The sequence below is a fragment of the Biomphalaria glabrata genome, chromosome 11 (genome assembly GCF_947242115.1).
Source record: "Biomphalaria glabrata chromosome 11, xgBioGlab47.1, whole genome shotgun sequence".
Classification (NCBI taxonomy): domain Eukaryota; kingdom Metazoa; phylum Mollusca; class Gastropoda; family Planorbidae; genus Biomphalaria; species Biomphalaria glabrata.
In genome coordinates, this window is record NC_074721.1 from 15,957,374 (window position 1) to 15,974,540 (window position 17,167).

Here is a 17,167-nt window from a genome sequence, read left to right on the forward strand (position 1 = left end):
AAATATTGATAAGGTCACAACTATTCAATGAAAATATTGATAAGGTCACAACTATTCAATTAAAATATTGATAAGGTCACAACTATTCAATTCAAATATTGATAAGGTCACAACTATTCAATTGAAATATTGATAAGGTCACAACTATTCAATTAAAATGTATCTACGTACGTTTCCCAGCATCAATTTCGTCCAGAAAGAATTGACCAAACATCTGCCAGTAAGCCTTGCGTAGAAGAAAAAACATGGTGTACGAATTGAGGACACTGTTTGGATACAGGATGGCCTCAGATGCCACGGCGTAGCTGATCCAAATCACAGCCAGGATGTAGAGAAACTTCATTAACACTAACACCTAATTGTCAAATACAAGCAACAAAATGTTTCTTCAATGTTAAGCCTAACTTGTTCTCAATTAGTCTCTCTTTTAATTGTTATTAAAGGATTTTCTAAACATTGAAATTTACTCTGCTTGACTAATATGCAACAGTACATGCTGATCTGAATTCTACATTGTATTACATGTATTTTATAGACATATTGAATATCAAAAATTTGCAAGTAAGCTAAATGGTAATATGAAATATATAATTAAATTATTATAAATCAGATATGAATATACTGACAGTACACACCGGCTACTCCAGGCTTTATAATGTTTGTTTTTGTTAGAATAAACTCCCTTCTTTTCTTTTTCTGTGTTTTTCTTTTATTTCAATAAATAGACCTCATTTTAACGATAAACCTAAAGTTCTTTTTTAGCTCGTGAATTAGTGAAACTGTTACAATGAAATTACACGGCCTGCCTCCCCCCCCTCTCTCTCTCTCTCTTACTCTGGAACCCCCATTTTGTTTTTTTTTTTGCACCTACTCATCGTAATTTCTCCCACATAAACTTTTGACTTGATTTGAAAAGACCCGCTTCATAATGTCCCCCTGACATGCTCCCCCGCCACAAGAAAAAGTTAGTCCTTCATAGACATTCCACTGTTTCCTTTTCTACATTTCTCTTGGTATTTTTATCTTTTAATAAAAATCAATATCAATTCGTTTTTATTAATTGTAATTGTTTATTTGACCCCATTTGAATGTAGCGAAATGACAATAGATCCAGATTCATCTTTTTAATGCTTTTAGAATTAGGTGTTGTTGTTTTTTTTTTTTGGACAGTGTTACAAAGTACCATTACTTGCTCTCGCTCTCTCTCTCTCTCTTTCTAAAAAAAAACAACTCCTCTTTTTAATGCTATTAGGATGGGGTTTGTATTTTTATTTCGACCGCGTCAAAGAGGAAGTGGAAATGACGTGAGGCATTTTTTTTTACAAATAGAATCAAGGAAAAAGAAAATAATTGCTTTAAAAATAAGGAATTCGTTATATTTAAAAAATTCTATCTAATTAGACTGCGGCCTTTTTGGGAAAATACCGAATATAAAACTGACAGGTTTGATACAGCTTCAGGTTTTTTGCGAATCCTGCGGTCAGGCTGCAGTGGCGTAGCTAGGGTGGGGGGAGGAGGGGACAATTTCAAAATCCCCCTGGGCCTCCAAATGAGTGTTTTTTTACATTGAAAATTAAATATTACAAAAAAATGCAGAGGTCCCCAAAGTGGTCAACCCCCCGGGTCCCCAAACGATAGAAAATTCCTAACTACGCCCATGTCATGCTGCATATCTGTCAAAAAAGCGTTCTTAGTGAGCACCTAGGCGGTAAAAGGAACCTGTGTAAAAAAATTTGATTCGGATACTTACGATAGATGAAGTGATCTCGTGATAGATCATTGAGTATTTTCACATATAAACAAATTCATTCCCTATAAATACATTTTATTTTCATCTGGTTAGGTCAGGGTGACTCACGTCCTTACCTTGTTTGATTTGTTTCATAGGATAATTTTATCATGTGTTCACTTACAGTTTTGAAGATCATGGAACACGTGGGACCCAGCACTTGGTTGCTGTAGCAGTTGTGCAGCAGACGTAAGGTAAAAATGATGAAGTCAACACACAGTGCTAATCTGGCCAAGTCAAACCAAATGTCACCTACAGAGAACACAGTGTAATAGAACAACACAGTCATTAGAAAAGACCAAGTCTTTTGCTATTTGGCTAAAAAAATACAACTATACATAACGAGGTAAAAAAAAAAGCAAAAAAAAAAAAAGAAATCCTTAAAAAAAAAAAAGGTTTATATAAGGGAAACAAATCCGCACTTACAAATATATTTCTCAATAATGTAGTAGTTATATAAGATTTGTAAAAAGAAAGATTATTAAAAGACATTTCTTACTAAATGTGTTTCTTACTAAATGAGTTCCTTACTAAATGTGTTTCTTACTAAATGAGTTTTTTACTAAATGAGTTTCTTACTAAATGAGTTTCTTACTAAAAGAGTTTCTCACTAAAAGAGTTAATCAGTTTATTACTAGATGTGTTTCTTACTAAATGTGTTTCTTATTAAATGAGTTTCTTACTAAAAGAGTTTCTTACTTAATCAGTTTCTTACTAAATGAGTTTCTTACTAAAAGGGTTTCTTACTTAATCAGTTTCTTACTAAATGTATTTTTACTAAATGAGTTTCTTGCTAAATGTGTTTCTTACTAAATGAGTTTCTTGCTAAATGTGTTTCTTACTAAATGTGTTTCTTACTAAATTTGTTGTTTACTAAATGAGTTTATTACTAAAAGAGTTTCTTACTTAATCAGTTTCTTACTAAATGTGTTTCTTGCTAAATGTGTTTCTTACTAAAAGTGTTTCTTACTGTGTTTCTTACTAAAAGTGTGTTTTTACTAAATGTGTTTCTTTCTTAATCAGTTTCTTACTAAATGTGTTTGTTACTAAATGAGTTTCTTAATAAATGTGTTTCTTACTAAAAGTGTTTCTTACTAAATGGTTTTCTTACTAAAAGAGTTTCTTACTAAATGTGTTTCTTACTAAAAAGTGTTTCTTGCTAAAAGTGTTTCTTATTAAATGTGTCTCTTGCTAAATGTGTTTCTTACTAAATGACTTCCTTACTTGTGCTATTAAAGGAAGCAACAATACGGAGGGCAGCACCAATGATAAATAAAAGTATGGACAACATGTCAACAATATTCCAGCCACTTGAAAAATAAATCAGCCATCTGCCTCGATTGAAACAATCCTTCATCTGCCAAGAAAACATTGAAACATGAGTGACACTTGAGTAACAAAATTACTTAAAAATCTAAAAGTTTCTACTTCTATGTATTGCTTACGAAATATATACAAAATTGAGTAAACATTTAGAATGATTTTAAAGGCAGAAGGGAAACAAAATCAGTCTAAACATAAATATTGATAACTAGAATTGTCAGGGCAAATTAAACAATTTTTAGAGTATTAAAAATACTGTCAAATGAAATAAATTAAAATAAGACTTAAACCTATTATGTATTTATATATATTTTAAGGACAATTAAAAGAATGTATACAGACCAATATATTTACATTTTAAATATGTTAATGTCTGCCTGATCGTGTATTATGTGCTCCGGATTATCGACCTGATGGTCCCTGGTTCAAACCCTGCTCACCGTCATCCCCCCCCACACCCCCCACACCATCCTTCGGGAGGTCTAGGCTTGGATGTAATAATACTGAACGAACATACATTTAAAACGTGGTTTAATTCTGTTATATTACGTACAATTAAAATAAAAAATATTCTAATAAAAACCCTAAAACCCAAATTTAAGACTCATTGAATGAAAAAAAAATGTACTTAATAGCACATTAAACTATTTATAGCGTGTTCTATTTACCTCCATATATTCTTCAAAACAACTGACCACAACATTGGCTGCCAGGTACCATTCCAGCCAGTGAAATGTGCTTTGCTCAAGTCGACCCAGTAGGGTCAGTGAAAATGCAAAAATAAAGACTAAGAGACCCATCTGGAAAAGAGCAAGAGTGCCTAATATTATATTCGTTAGAGGTGAATAGTTCTGGACTTGTTAAATACAAAGGAACAGTTATTGATAGTCTGACTAGTTGACAACAGAACGGAGGCGTCTACACAATTCCATTGTCTAGAATGATGTAATTCATGATTTTTTGCCTAACTTCCTTAGAGTTCCAATTACTTACAATGGGGTACGAGTGCAGTCTCTTATCTCTAACTCTTAGGGCGGACAAAACTGTTGTACTTGCATCGTAGCTGATGTATACGATTTGAAATCAAGTACAAAATACGCTATTACAATATATTTAAATAGTTCAGTATTCATCAAGTGACGTCTTATCTTCTAAGTAGGACATTTCATACTGTTAAGTAGTATTTTTCATACGGTTGAGTTGTGCTTTTCATACTGCTAGGTAGTGTTTTTCAACTATTAAGTAATACTTTTCATACTGTTAACTAGTGTTTTTCAACTAATAAGAAATACTTTTCATACTTTTAATTAGTGTTTTTTATACTGTTAAGTAGTACTTTTCAAACTGATAAGTAGTGTTTTTCAACTATTAATAATACTTTTCGTACTGTTAAGTAATGCTTTTTATAATGTTAAGTAGTACTTTTCATGCTGTTAAGTAATGCCTTTCACATTGTTTCTGCGAGCGGCAACACTATTGATTTAAAATATTGTCCCGAGGAAGAATTTAAAAAGCTCTTCGCCAATAAGGTTTTAGATTTTAGAGACTTCTCCCTTATTCTTTCGTTAGAATGCCCAAATTTCTTCCGAGTAATGAACAATCTTTTCGCTGACGTCTTTGGTGTAAACAAAGCTTCCAGATAAATGATGGCTTGCTGAACAAAACGATGAGGTTACGACGATCAACCCCATTACAATTGCACATGCACTACTGCCTCGAATGTCTCCAACCTACACTATCGGCAAGCCACACTGTTTTTTAATTTAATTTTAATTCGACATGCACTCTTCTTGCCAGTAGAAAGCCAGCAGTATAAATTTAAAAGCTCAAAAATTCAGTAAGATGTTTGGCACCGGGCTCCGACCCATGCCACTAGATGTTGGAGAGGGGTTGAACGTAATTTCTTTTGGGTCTATAAAGTAAATGTTTGAAAACGCTGGCCTAATGGATATAGGATATTTTGGTGTAAGGCTGGATGATTGAGTCGTTGTGCTAATTATTGGCTAGAACTAGTCCCAAAACCATGTAATGTTTCATCAGTCTTCCCCCAGTCAAAGTATTTCAAGGGAGATTGAGTACACATTTCTAGGTAGGAATTGTTTCCCGTCGCTCAATAAACACTATTACTAAATGAGTGATATTCGTTTAAAGCTTTCGAAAGCTGAAACAGGAAGATAATAACCTACACAAACATTGTAGGTCTGACTCTAAATACCTAAAAAAACAACATATAGGCATACTTACTCCATTTAAAGAAAACATTGTCACAGGTGCAAAGAGAGATTGAAAATATTTTAACCTTTAAAAGAAATAAAACGTATCAACATTAGCTGTGGGATTTTACATATTTTAACAAATTAAATTAAAACAAGGTTAAAAAGACAGTTTGTGTGGACACACAAACTTAAAATCGGCCCCGAAGTGGTCCACTTAGAAACAGACGGACAGATCTAGACATTGGTAAAGGATAGAACATATTAGGCTTTATAAAAATATATTGAAAAAATAATCAAAAAATGCATATCTATTTTACAGGAAGTGACTCACAAAAAAATTTAGAAATATTTATTAACTAAAAAAAAAATAATTCAACTTTGTTTCGAGCCAAAAATCTTCTGCGTGTTGGGCAAAGGTAATAATTGATACAAACTAGACATAGATCTTGCTAGATTTAGACCTAGTTTTAGATCTAAATGTAGATTTTAGAATCTAAGCCTAGGAATAGATCTAAGTCTCTAAGTCTAAAGTCTAGATCTAGAGTTAGATCTAAATATAAGTCATTCTAAGTCTCTAAGTCAGTGGTTCCCAAACTTTTTTGTCTCGTAGACCCACTGGCGGATCCGGGGGGGGGGGCGGTAGGGGCGATCGAATTTTAGTGTAGAATTCACACAATTTGCATACGAATTTATTACTTATGTTAATAATGTAGACTAATTATTTATATTTAAACCTATAATTAGATTATTTCGCCCCCCCCCCCCTTATAGTATGTTGGCCGATTTGGTGGGGTCGGGAGGGGGCGATTGCATCAAATGCGTTAAATCAGTTAAGAATGCAAGAAAACACTTTAGGCATCGGGGCTTCGCCCCGAACCCCACTGATGAATAATGAGCTTTAGATGTCTGGAGCATGCTTTTCTGCAGTAAAGAATGCAAGAAAACCCCCCACTGGAAAAGCTTACAGCGCTCCCCCAGATCCCCGAACTTGCAATAGGAAGATTAGGGGGCTTTTTTTTTTTTTTGTCGACGAAGATTGAGAAACAGCTTTTTAAAAAAAATATATATATATATGCCTATCAGGGAGAGGTATGGCGAGAATGAAGGTTAGTTTAATATTTTGGTATGATTGTTATATCCCCTTGAGTGTTGTACGTGTTGTGAACTGAGTGATTAAGTCTTCGTTGAATGTGCGAGAGTCAGTAAGGTCTTGCTCCCGGTCCAGGAAAGTTGGATAGTCGCTTCCTGGACTGGTGTTTGTTTAAGTAATATTTATTGTGCATTATTTGAGCTATCATTGTTATATCCTTGGAGATCTAGAATTGGAGTTGATGTGTATCTAGTGGTGACTGTTCTTATTTGAGTAACTAAGCAAGTATTAATAAGTGTAATTCAGTATTCATGCCCCCTAACGAGCCAAGTCAAGAAACACAAGAACAAGAGACAAGCAGCATATATATAAATTTGAACTCTGACAATGCCGTACGCACGTTTATGCATATGGTTAGGGTTTACTGGGCGTTAGGGTTAGGGTTTAGAAAAAAATCGCCCACTCCCTCCAAAGTTTTGTATCCGCTAGTGCGTAGACCCCTTGCCATGTTTTCTGTGTTTCGGTAGACCCCATGCTTAACTTGCACATTTTCGCAAATTCATCAACATTTTTTTAAAATTAATCTCCAAACACACTGGAAATGTTTGTGGGGTTGTTTTTTTTTTTGGTAAATTTGTCATTCGTTGCTACGGATATTATGTTTCAAATAGGAATTTATTGTTCTTTGAATTAGAGCTTCAAACATTAAATAGTAGTTAATTAATTAATTTGCCTTAAGTATCATTGTAAAAGTTTTCACAAAGAGTAGTTTCTCTTGATCTTTCACGTGTTTAACCTTTATTTATAAAAATAAAAATAAGAAAAAACGCTGTTTAGAATACATCTACATATTTCAGTTCAATATTTCAATACCGTTTAGAATATTATAGTGAAACAATTCTTCTGACGGAACCATACTTTTTTTTAGTAAAAATAGAATTTAAAAAAACTGAGGTACTTACCAATTTTTTTTAAACTGCTCTCGGACTATAGACTGAAAACAGATTATAATTGTATATATATATGTATGACAAGGTGACTAAAGTATGACTATAATAAGAGTAGTGATTACATTTTGTAAAGAAAGAAGAAGGTGAAGAACACTGAGTACAATGAATGATCTCACATTTGAAATAACAATCCAGCCCCCCCCCCCCTATTGATTTTAGATTAAAGACTTTCAAGTCTGCAGGGGTACTCGCTATCAACCTCCCCCCCCCTCCTTTTTATTTTCCATTGATCACGTGATCAGATCGATCCGTGTTTTTAAGCCAGCGGATATTTTCTTACATCCTCGCCGTCACAAACAATTTTATTTGAGGGTCGACACGGTTGAGACATTTTTTAAAATGTTTCTATTCTAAGTTTACATGTTCATGAATAGGGTTTGTTGCTGAACATAAAATTTATATATGTGTCAGACGCGAATAGCCCAATTTTCTGTAAAAGAAATTACAAAAAGTCATTTCTCTATAGAAGTTACGAAGGCTATATAAAATACAACCACAGACCTATATATACTACAATAAATATAGGTTTTTGATTGCTAGTTACGATTTATTTAGGTAGGTGCTGTTTTACTATTACATACCAAGTATTAGAGTTTAGAAAAACCCAGGTTTGTTTCTTGTGCAACGCTATTAGCTAACACATCATATCATCTCTCCATTAGTATATTTAGATCTATAATCTAATTCTAGTCTAGATCTATATATAAAAATCGAATAGATCTAGTAATAGTATAGATTCTATCTTGAGACTAGATTGCCGAGTCTAGCCTATGCTATGCCTATAGTCAGTTTTTATAAGAAAAAAGTCTAGATATTAATAAAGACTAAAGTTTTTTAATTATTAGATTATTAGAATTAAATAGACATAGACATAAGACATAGATCTAATAATACTGTAATACGTTTACTATACTCTATACTTAATCTACTAAACTAGAGATCTATCTATAGATCTATCTATAATATAGTCAATCTAGATCTATACAATATTCATTATCATACTTCTACTTATAATGACTCATTTAATAAGTTAGTACTTAGACTTAGATCGATTTTAGTTTATTAATAGATTTACTTTTCAATGCCTAGACCTAAAAATAAAATTGCGAATGATGTCTATAATGACTGATTATATTTTTTTTGTTATAATAATAGGCCTATTAAATATAGGTCTAGACTCTACTTAAATCTAGTCTAAAATAATGACTGTCTAAGACTCTAGATGATTGAGAAGTTCACATAGAGGTGTTTTTAATAATACGGCATGTCGGCTGAAAGTATATAAAGTTCTTTTTATTTTGTAAAAATAAAAAAGAGGCTCCTGTACTCAGTGATAGATTGCCTAACTTTCAACTAATAATAAATTCACAATTAACGTTGAATTACAAGAAAAGTAATCATTTTTCCCGACATTGAAAAAAGGTGCCGGTACCCCGTACCGGTGCGTACCGTCACAAAAATATATGTATATCTCAATCTTCTTTCATTTAATTTTTTTGCGGGGTTATTGCTACTTAATACATTGATACCGGATCGATTTAAATAGGGCCTAAGTATACAAGCAGGATTTCGAGCATTGGATACATTTATTTTTTAAGTACAAAGTTTTATGGAAGAGGCAATATATTAGTTGTTTGAAGATTGTAACTTCTTAAATTCAGGCTAAAAATATCGAAGCCTACATTTTTACTCTCATTTCTAAATAGTCAGAAGAGATAGACTGACTCATTGCGTAGCTTGTGTACATCTGCAAAAACACAAACTCAGTTAGACTTTCAAAACTATTAAAAGAAAAACTTAGTGATTATTTTTACTGTATAATTCTATTATTATTCCTTTTTAGAATAAGGATATAAACAAAAATTTGCCATATAACTTTGTGTAACAGAAAAAAAAAATTAAACTTACATCTATTTATGCGGTTATTTAAACAGTGACATTTATAACAAAATAATATTCAAATTGATTAGAGTAACACCTTTTTAAGTAATCATTTAAAGTTTAAAATAACTACAATTTTTTTCAACAATTACTTTGTGTATTAAATTGTGTATCGGAAAATGCCGGGTACATGAAATAAGCTAGTCCTAAAAAAACAACACAGATCTTGAGTAAAATACTCATAAAATAAATAAATAAAAAAAAGCGACTTCCGGCCCAATACTTTTTAATCAAAGAAACGAAACGGACTAGTCCAACAAACCCTATTGAATGTACAAAATTTAAAAAGTGTACGTAAAAGTAATATCTAGTGAACAATTACCTTAGGCTTTTGGGAGCCAGACTCTACTTCAAACTGGTCCAATTTACTAGCGTTGTCCGAATAGAAGTCCCACAAGTAGCCCCAGTTCCAGACCCGCCTCTGAATAGTCACACACGCAGGCTGCTCTAAGAAGTCCAGGTTTTCGGAGGACATGGCGATGTCTATGCACGACTGGTTATCGTAGCGCTCCATCTTCCTGGTGAGCATCTTGAGCGTGGTCTCAGCGTCCTTCTCGTAGCAGGCGTTGACGAAGGTCACGGCTAAATCTTGATAGTCTCTATGAGATGGGGAACATATATACATGAGAATCAAACATCGAACAGGGGAGATAACGTTATGTTAGACCAGTGATGCCCAAAGTACGGCCCGCGGGCCAGATCCGGCCCCCGACGTACTTCCATCTGGCCCGCCGAAACATTGGCACAAAATATAGACACCCCCCCCCCTCAAATGTTCAAAATCTATCTTTACCTACGTTAGGACTGTCATTTTTTTTAATGGATTACTACCAAGGCATTTAACATTGGTGTGCTCATGAAATAGGACTCTAGAATCTACTAGGAGAAGTGAACAGATCTTTACTGTTTTGTAGCACATGATACCATTGCTAGCCAACATGTTTGTTTTTATAAAGAAAGTCTGAGGCTGTTTTAAAAAAAACAAGAACAACAAAATATAAACAAAACTTACACCAATTCTTTGAAGAGTAAAGACAAAATTCAAATATCTCAATAATTCAATGTAAGTACTAGATCCTCGGGTTCGAAATAAAATAGTTTCAGTCAATTTCATTAAGTTTTTGTATCTTTTCCATCATCTGGCCCGCGACACTAGTGTTTAAAATTTAAATAGTCCGCAGATTGAATTAGGTTGGGCATCACTGTGTTAGAATAGAGACGCACCATAGTTGACAGACTTTGAACGCTACATTTAGAGACGTCACGGTTGTGGCCTTTTCAACATGAAACTTTATTCAATACTTCAATATAACGGTCTGGACTTAGTTCTTTAACCTTGTTACATTCATAGGTATTTTACTGTAGTAGTTGAAACCAGTACAAAGAAACCCAGGCAATATTCAGAGTAAACTTTCGAAGTAAGACAGCCATCAATAACTGCAAGATCAAAGCCTATCACGCGTAACGATCGGCTGTTTTTACAAAGCTTTTATAAACTCACTTTGCCTGTGGACAAAAAAGTTTGAGTACGTTATTTCTCTCACATTCATTCTCGTATCAATTTGAAACTCTGCACAATTACTCATTGGCAAAGTCAAGACATGAATCAATTTTTAAAAAATTAACCAATTAATCATTATCTGTTATTTAATTTTTAGAAATATTATATATTAAAGCGGAAATCCATTATTTTAAACATAGGCCCATACAAAGTCTTATAAAAAAATCAGTGGAAATATATTGCAACGAATATTGTCTGCATGATGTGTCAAACAATACAGAATCTTCCCTGATGTCAGGCTACACGCTGGTTTCCCCGGTGTGATCGGCCTTTGGCCTCACATCTAATCTGGGTGCCTGGGAACGAGTCATCGGTAACAGGGATGCAATAATTTACATCCGCTTGAATCTTTTCCCAAACAGAAGTTTGTTTCAAACAGGCAGACGGGGGTTCAGAGAGTCTTAGACTCAACTCTTAGCACAGCGACAAAGAAGAAGACAAACGTGTTACACCAGTTCTACTATTTGGTTCAAATAAGTGAAAACCTATTAATATCTTGTTCTCACGTTCAACATCAAGAGTTTTGGTCAACAACTCACTCTTATTCACAGTAAGTTAGAAAGTCTAAAAAAATAAACCAAATCGAATCTGCTGTTTGAAAAAGTACACCACTTTACCGTATACTTTAACAAAAACAAATCATATTAACTCTTTCTTTCCGTAATTATTTGTCCGCGTTTCGAAGGAATTCTTCATTTTGCTCATTACTATTTCACTAACCTGTTATGATTAAGCTTCAATAGCTTTGTTGTTTGTTATCAGAAAATGTTGTATTTGGTATAGAATTAAAGGGAAAATGCATGCTCTTTTTTATATTTTTATATAACACAAAGTCAAGTTTATAAAATTAAACATTAATTTATTTTAATGTCAAAATCAACAATGGTATCGTCGATTAGGAGAGAGAGAGTTAATGTTTCTGTATTCTATACACACGACACGCCAAAAGCTATCTATTTATAGATTTGCTCAAGTCATGAAGGTAAAATGAAACTGTTCTCTTTAAATCTAGATTCCAAGGCAGGATTTAAAGTAATACTCGTTTTATTTACTGCTGTCAAGTTTTATTCACTACAGAAAGTTGGTTCACTAAGAACGTTAACTTTTTATACAGATCTAATTTAATTTTCCATTGTAAAATACCACATTCAAAGGGAGTCCTATTTGAACATATCAACACATACTTCGAAGCAGATTTGATTGCTTTCTTTTTCAGAAGGTTATGTTCCCTGCGGGCAGCTTTCTTGAGATAGTTGTAAGCCAGAAGTAGAGCTCCAAGAGGATTCTGAAACATTTGTGAAACATAAATAATTTCATTTTTTTGTCTCCGACTTGATCTTATTTCTAGCAAAATAAACCGATAAATGTGTGTTTAAATGTTTCTTTTTCAATTGCTTCAGTTAAAACTATAATGAAACTATATGTTTGAAATGACCTGTGTTTTTAACCAAAATAACATGGACATCTTGAAGTCCTCACTCATCAGACATTGTCGGAACAGATGGTCACAGATCCCATAGAAATCTGAAGAAATGATTGAGTATATAATCATAGAAACATTATGTTTGCTAACAGTGCTACACACATTCACTCATTAATTACATGGCATGCTTTTTAAAAAAGCTTGACAATAAAATTCATTCCTTTGTGTGGCAGGCTGTGATGGTTGATATCTTTTAATGATGTAGCTTATTTATGTGGTATTATGGATATTACTCACTAGTTTGGTCCAGCATTGCTTCAATAAATGTATTTCTATTATATTTCTCTATACAGGTGTAAATCCCAGTAAATTTTATTAAAAGCCAGTAGTATTGGCAGTCATTTGCACTTGATATTCAACTACGCCTCAATAGAAGCAAGAACAAATACAGTACTTCTCAGTAAAAAAACAACAACTAGTATTTCAAGTATTTCAGATCCACTAAGCACTGTTTATATTTAGATTTCCATCTTTAACAAACATTTATATGTATTGATACACAGATGGCTGTCTGGTTTGACAGTATTGTGAAATGTTACCACAATTGTCCAGATTTCAAACCCTGCCAGCTGTCATCCATGCAGACCTACAAGAAGTGTGAACTAGGATGTTAATAGTCATTATTTTTAAACGAAAGACTAAAACCTATAAAACGAAGCAGCCAGCCAGGAGGGTATAGTGTCGTACGGTATGCGCGCTGGACTGTCGTATGGACTTGTTAATGGTCCCGTGTTTCTACTTTGCCCGATACCATCCCCGTCGTCTTGAGTCTTGAGCGAGGTTTGGACTAGGCAGTAAATTATCTTCAACTCTGAATGAACATCCAAAACAAGTAAAACGTGTTACAAACATACAGGGACTGGTAGAAAGATAAATGCTATATCACAAACAGTACACATCGACTAGGTGAATGCTACAGGCTTATATGCAAAATGCGACTTTTGGCAGTAAATGACTAACTAATTTACTAATTGACGCCAAATATCACGCTACCAGAATTATCCAGTTGATTGTCTTGCCAGAGAAACTGATGCTCCTCAAAATACATGCTGAAGCTCGTGTTGCGGTGAAGTGTCTCGTTAAAGTGCAAGGCCCTGGAGTCTGTTATAACACTGTTCATCACATAGCCCTAAGGAGAGGAGAGAAGCATTGATACGCAACCATGAACAGTGGGGAGCCTAAATTTCTAGCATGGTCCCAACACTTTTCCATGCAGGTGATGTCTTCAATAGAGTTATGTTGTAAACAAACAAACAAACATTATTACGACAGACATGAATATATAATACGACTCACTAAAGGATTATTGGAAGAATGTTGTCGATACTAAAATCTCAGTTGGGCTATTGACTTACATTTTTCTGCATATCCCAGAATAAGCCTTTTCTCAGGAAGTAGTCAATAAATCTCAAGCGTTTATGAACATACGCTAACTGGACCACTGGATAGCATTCTTCCAGCTGAAGCAATAACAAGTGTTTGTATACAGCAAACATAGAAAACAGATTCTCAAAATTCAGAAATTTTACATAATTGTATGAGAATAAACCTGTATTTTTGTTTTCTGTAAAGTAAGCAGTACAAAGATATAACTTCGATTAAATAAAAAAGATAAGCAAGGTAAAGACGATAAAACTTTATTAAGCAGTAATTTAAACTGTACATTTTCAGCAAACATTAACTTCTGATGATATCTCTAATGCAGCAATTATTATACAACTATAGCCCGCCCCCCCCCCCCCCCCATACTTAATACTATCTTTATTACCTTACAAAATGGTTGAAAAATAAATTTCTCAGCTAATTCAAAAGAATCCAAATAGACAAAGAGTTTGAGCAATTTCAATCTTCTGGTTGGTTTCACTGGAATCAAAATGGAAAGTGAAATTCATTTTCATCTAGGCAAAAATCTAAACAAAGTAGAACAATTGTAGTAGAAAAGTAGAATAATCTGACCCAGGAAACTACAGACCAGTATCACTTACCAGCATCACATGTAAAATCCTAGAACACATAATATTTAGCAACATCATAAACCACTTAGACATACATAATGTCCTCACTCGATACAAACATGGCTTTAGGAAATATAGATCATGTGAAACACAACTAATAGGACTAATTGATGACTTTTCAAAAGGTTTAGATAATAGTGAACAAATAGATGCTATTTTACTAGATTTTTCTAAGGCTTTTGACAAAGTTCACCACCATAGTTTGCTTAAAAAATTAAAATATTTCGGCATTAATGATCCACTGCATCAGTGGATTAAAAATTTTCTGATAGGGAGAGAACAAACTGTAATAACAAATGGCTCTAAATCAACACCGATAACAGTAAACTCATGTGTACCTCAAGGAACAGTCTTGGGTCCACTACTATTTTTAATTTACATAAATGATTTACCAAATTGCATTACCTCAGGAACAAAAGTTAGATTATTTGCAGACGATCGCATAATATATAGAACAATAAAAACAACACAAGACACAGATATTTTACAAAGAGAATTAGATGAATTACAGAAATGGGAATCAAATTGGAGCATGTCTTTCCACCCAGAAAAATGTCAGTTGTTAAGAGTAACAAAAAAAACTAAAACAAATTAATTCCACTTATCTTATTCCTGGCAAACCAGTAACACAGACTAAAAACGCAAAATACCTAGGTGTTATAATAAATGAAAAACTGTCATGGAATCCACATATTGATGAAACTATAAAAAAATCAAACAAAGCATTAGGATTTATTAAAAGAAATTTCTATAAATCAAATAAGAACATAAAACTAAAATGTTTTTAAACTTGGTTAGGCCAATAATAGAATATGCATCCTCCGTTTGGGACCCCTCAACTCAAGAAAACTTTAAGAAACTGGAACAGACACAAAATAGAGCAGTGAGATTCATAACAAACGAATACTCAAATTTGACTAGAGTAACATCTTTAGTAAAATCACTAAATTTAGAAAGCCTTCAGGACAGAAGACCTAAAAGTAAAGTAGCAACTATACATAAAACACTGAACCATAATCTTCAAATACAAAAACAGAATTTAACAAAATACTCTGAAAGACACAAAGATAAAGGCACATTCCTCGTCCCATATGCTAGGACAAATTTGTACAAATACTCCTTCCCTAGTGCTATTAGAGCATGGAATGGGTTGCCTGAGCTAGCCAGGAAAACCAGTGACTTGGCAGAGTTTAAGTCATTGGTTAATATGCATGACTAAATGCATGACGCGTAGGACGTAATCATCTTCTTTTTTGAAGTAACGTCTGTATTATATAAGATAAGATAAGATCTTAGGCCAAAATCTAAACAAAGCAGAACAATTGTTTATTTTAAAGTAGACCTATACAAAGGCATAAATAATCAAAAAGTTGGAAGCATCTGCGTTTTGGAAATTTAGAAAACTAGAGTCTTCAACAATAGAGTGTTGCATAAATTTACAACAACAATCTTATGGATCAAGTTGAAAGGTTTGAATAGACTAACTGTTGATTAGTAATAAACGTGTTTAATTCGGATCAATTAAAAGGTCTAAAGTACTTAATCTCTAACAGTCGAGGTAAGAAATGTATTTTACTGTTTAATAGTATGTATCAAACTGTAAGATCGTAAGATTCAATGGAACACAAAATAAGGCATAAAAAGTAAATTAAAACTATTCAAACTAGAATAAGAAACTCATGTATTATAACTTTGCCGTTCAAATGCTCAGACATTGCAGTGTTGACTCAATTGTGGACACAAATTTTCTTTAATATTAGCATTACAAGAAATCTGGCCAAGTTCATATAGCTGTGTCTTTTTATTATGAATTAGATGCCTTACAGGAAGCCATTTATCCAAATAATTGGTGTAAGAAAATAAAAGTCATACACTCAACTATGCATTTCTGTTACACGAACTGACGTTATTTCTGTTACATAAACTGACGTTAGTTCTTTACCCGGTGCCCACACACACACACATATTTACCTTGTTAAATTATCTTTGAATGTACTTAAACATTCGAAAGTCAAGTGTTGTTGTTTTTTCTAATATAATTTACTTTTTTGGCTTCATCTAAAATTTACCTTTAATAATTGCATTCAAAATAGTACTTCCAATGCCTAAGTCTGGTAACAGTAAGTCTTGCTTAAATATTGTTGCACTTTTACAAAACTTGTGAAAAGTCTGCCCCAAGTCACTAGGTACAGGAAAACTTGTCTTTTGTAGCTCATTCAGTTTCGTAACGACTTGTTCCAGACTGAGTTGTCGTTATAAGAAAAAAACAAATAAGATAACAAATACTAAAAGTTTGTATCAAGCTATGGACTATACTTTCTCCGTAATATTTCAAAAGATTGAATCCAAAGTGTACCTTGTATCTTCTTTTCGGGAAACAGCATCAGCCAAAACGTCTGCTAAATGACCAGCACCCTAAAGACAGAATAGAGAAAAGGTGAAATAAAATTGAACGACCATTTTTCTGTTAATATGTTTCTAAGATTCTAGTTTAGATTCATTGTTTGTGTATGTGCAACAGCTGCAAGGTTCAGAGCTAGTTTATTGTTTATGATGTTTGTTGACAGGAAACTAGTTCATAATATCCAGCCAAGTGAACATTTAGGAGGACAGGAAACTAGTTCATAATATCCAGCCAAGTGAACATTTAGGAGGATAGGAAACTAGTTCATAATATCCAGCCAAGTGAACATTTAGGAGGATAGGAAACTAGTTCATAATATCCAGCCAAGTGAACAT

General features: G+C 33.4%; 1 protein-coding gene across 2 annotated transcripts in view; it reads right to left on the reverse strand.

The window, feature by feature from the left end:
- Window positions 1-17,167, reverse strand: part of LOC106051063 (uncharacterized) — a 53,715-nt gene that overhangs the window by 16,835 nt on the left and 19,713 nt on the right. For both annotated transcript variants that reach the window (XM_056003573.1, XM_056003572.1), the window contains exons 13-26: window positions 16,785-16,843; window positions 16,498-16,670; window positions 14,182-14,276; window positions 13,769-13,873; window positions 13,407-13,542; window positions 12,366-12,454; window positions 12,115-12,215; window positions 9,692-9,968; window positions 7,381-7,412; window positions 5,357-5,411; window positions 3,781-3,912; window positions 3,014-3,146; window positions 1,914-2,041; window positions 172-355 (exon numbers count right to left, since the gene is read on the reverse strand). In XM_056003573.1, the coding sequence (XP_055859548.1) occupies window positions 172-355; window positions 1,914-2,041; window positions 3,014-3,146; window positions 3,781-3,912; window positions 5,357-5,411; window positions 7,381-7,412; window positions 9,692-9,968; window positions 12,115-12,215; window positions 12,366-12,454; window positions 13,407-13,542; window positions 13,769-13,873; window positions 14,182-14,276; window positions 16,498-16,670; window positions 16,785-16,843 (1,699 nt within the window). The remainder of the gene's footprint in view (window positions 1-171; window positions 356-1,913; window positions 2,042-3,013; window positions 3,147-3,780; window positions 3,913-5,356; window positions 5,412-7,380; window positions 7,413-9,691; window positions 9,969-12,114; window positions 12,216-12,365; window positions 12,455-13,406; window positions 13,543-13,768; window positions 13,874-14,181; window positions 14,277-16,497; window positions 16,671-16,784; window positions 16,844-17,167) is intronic.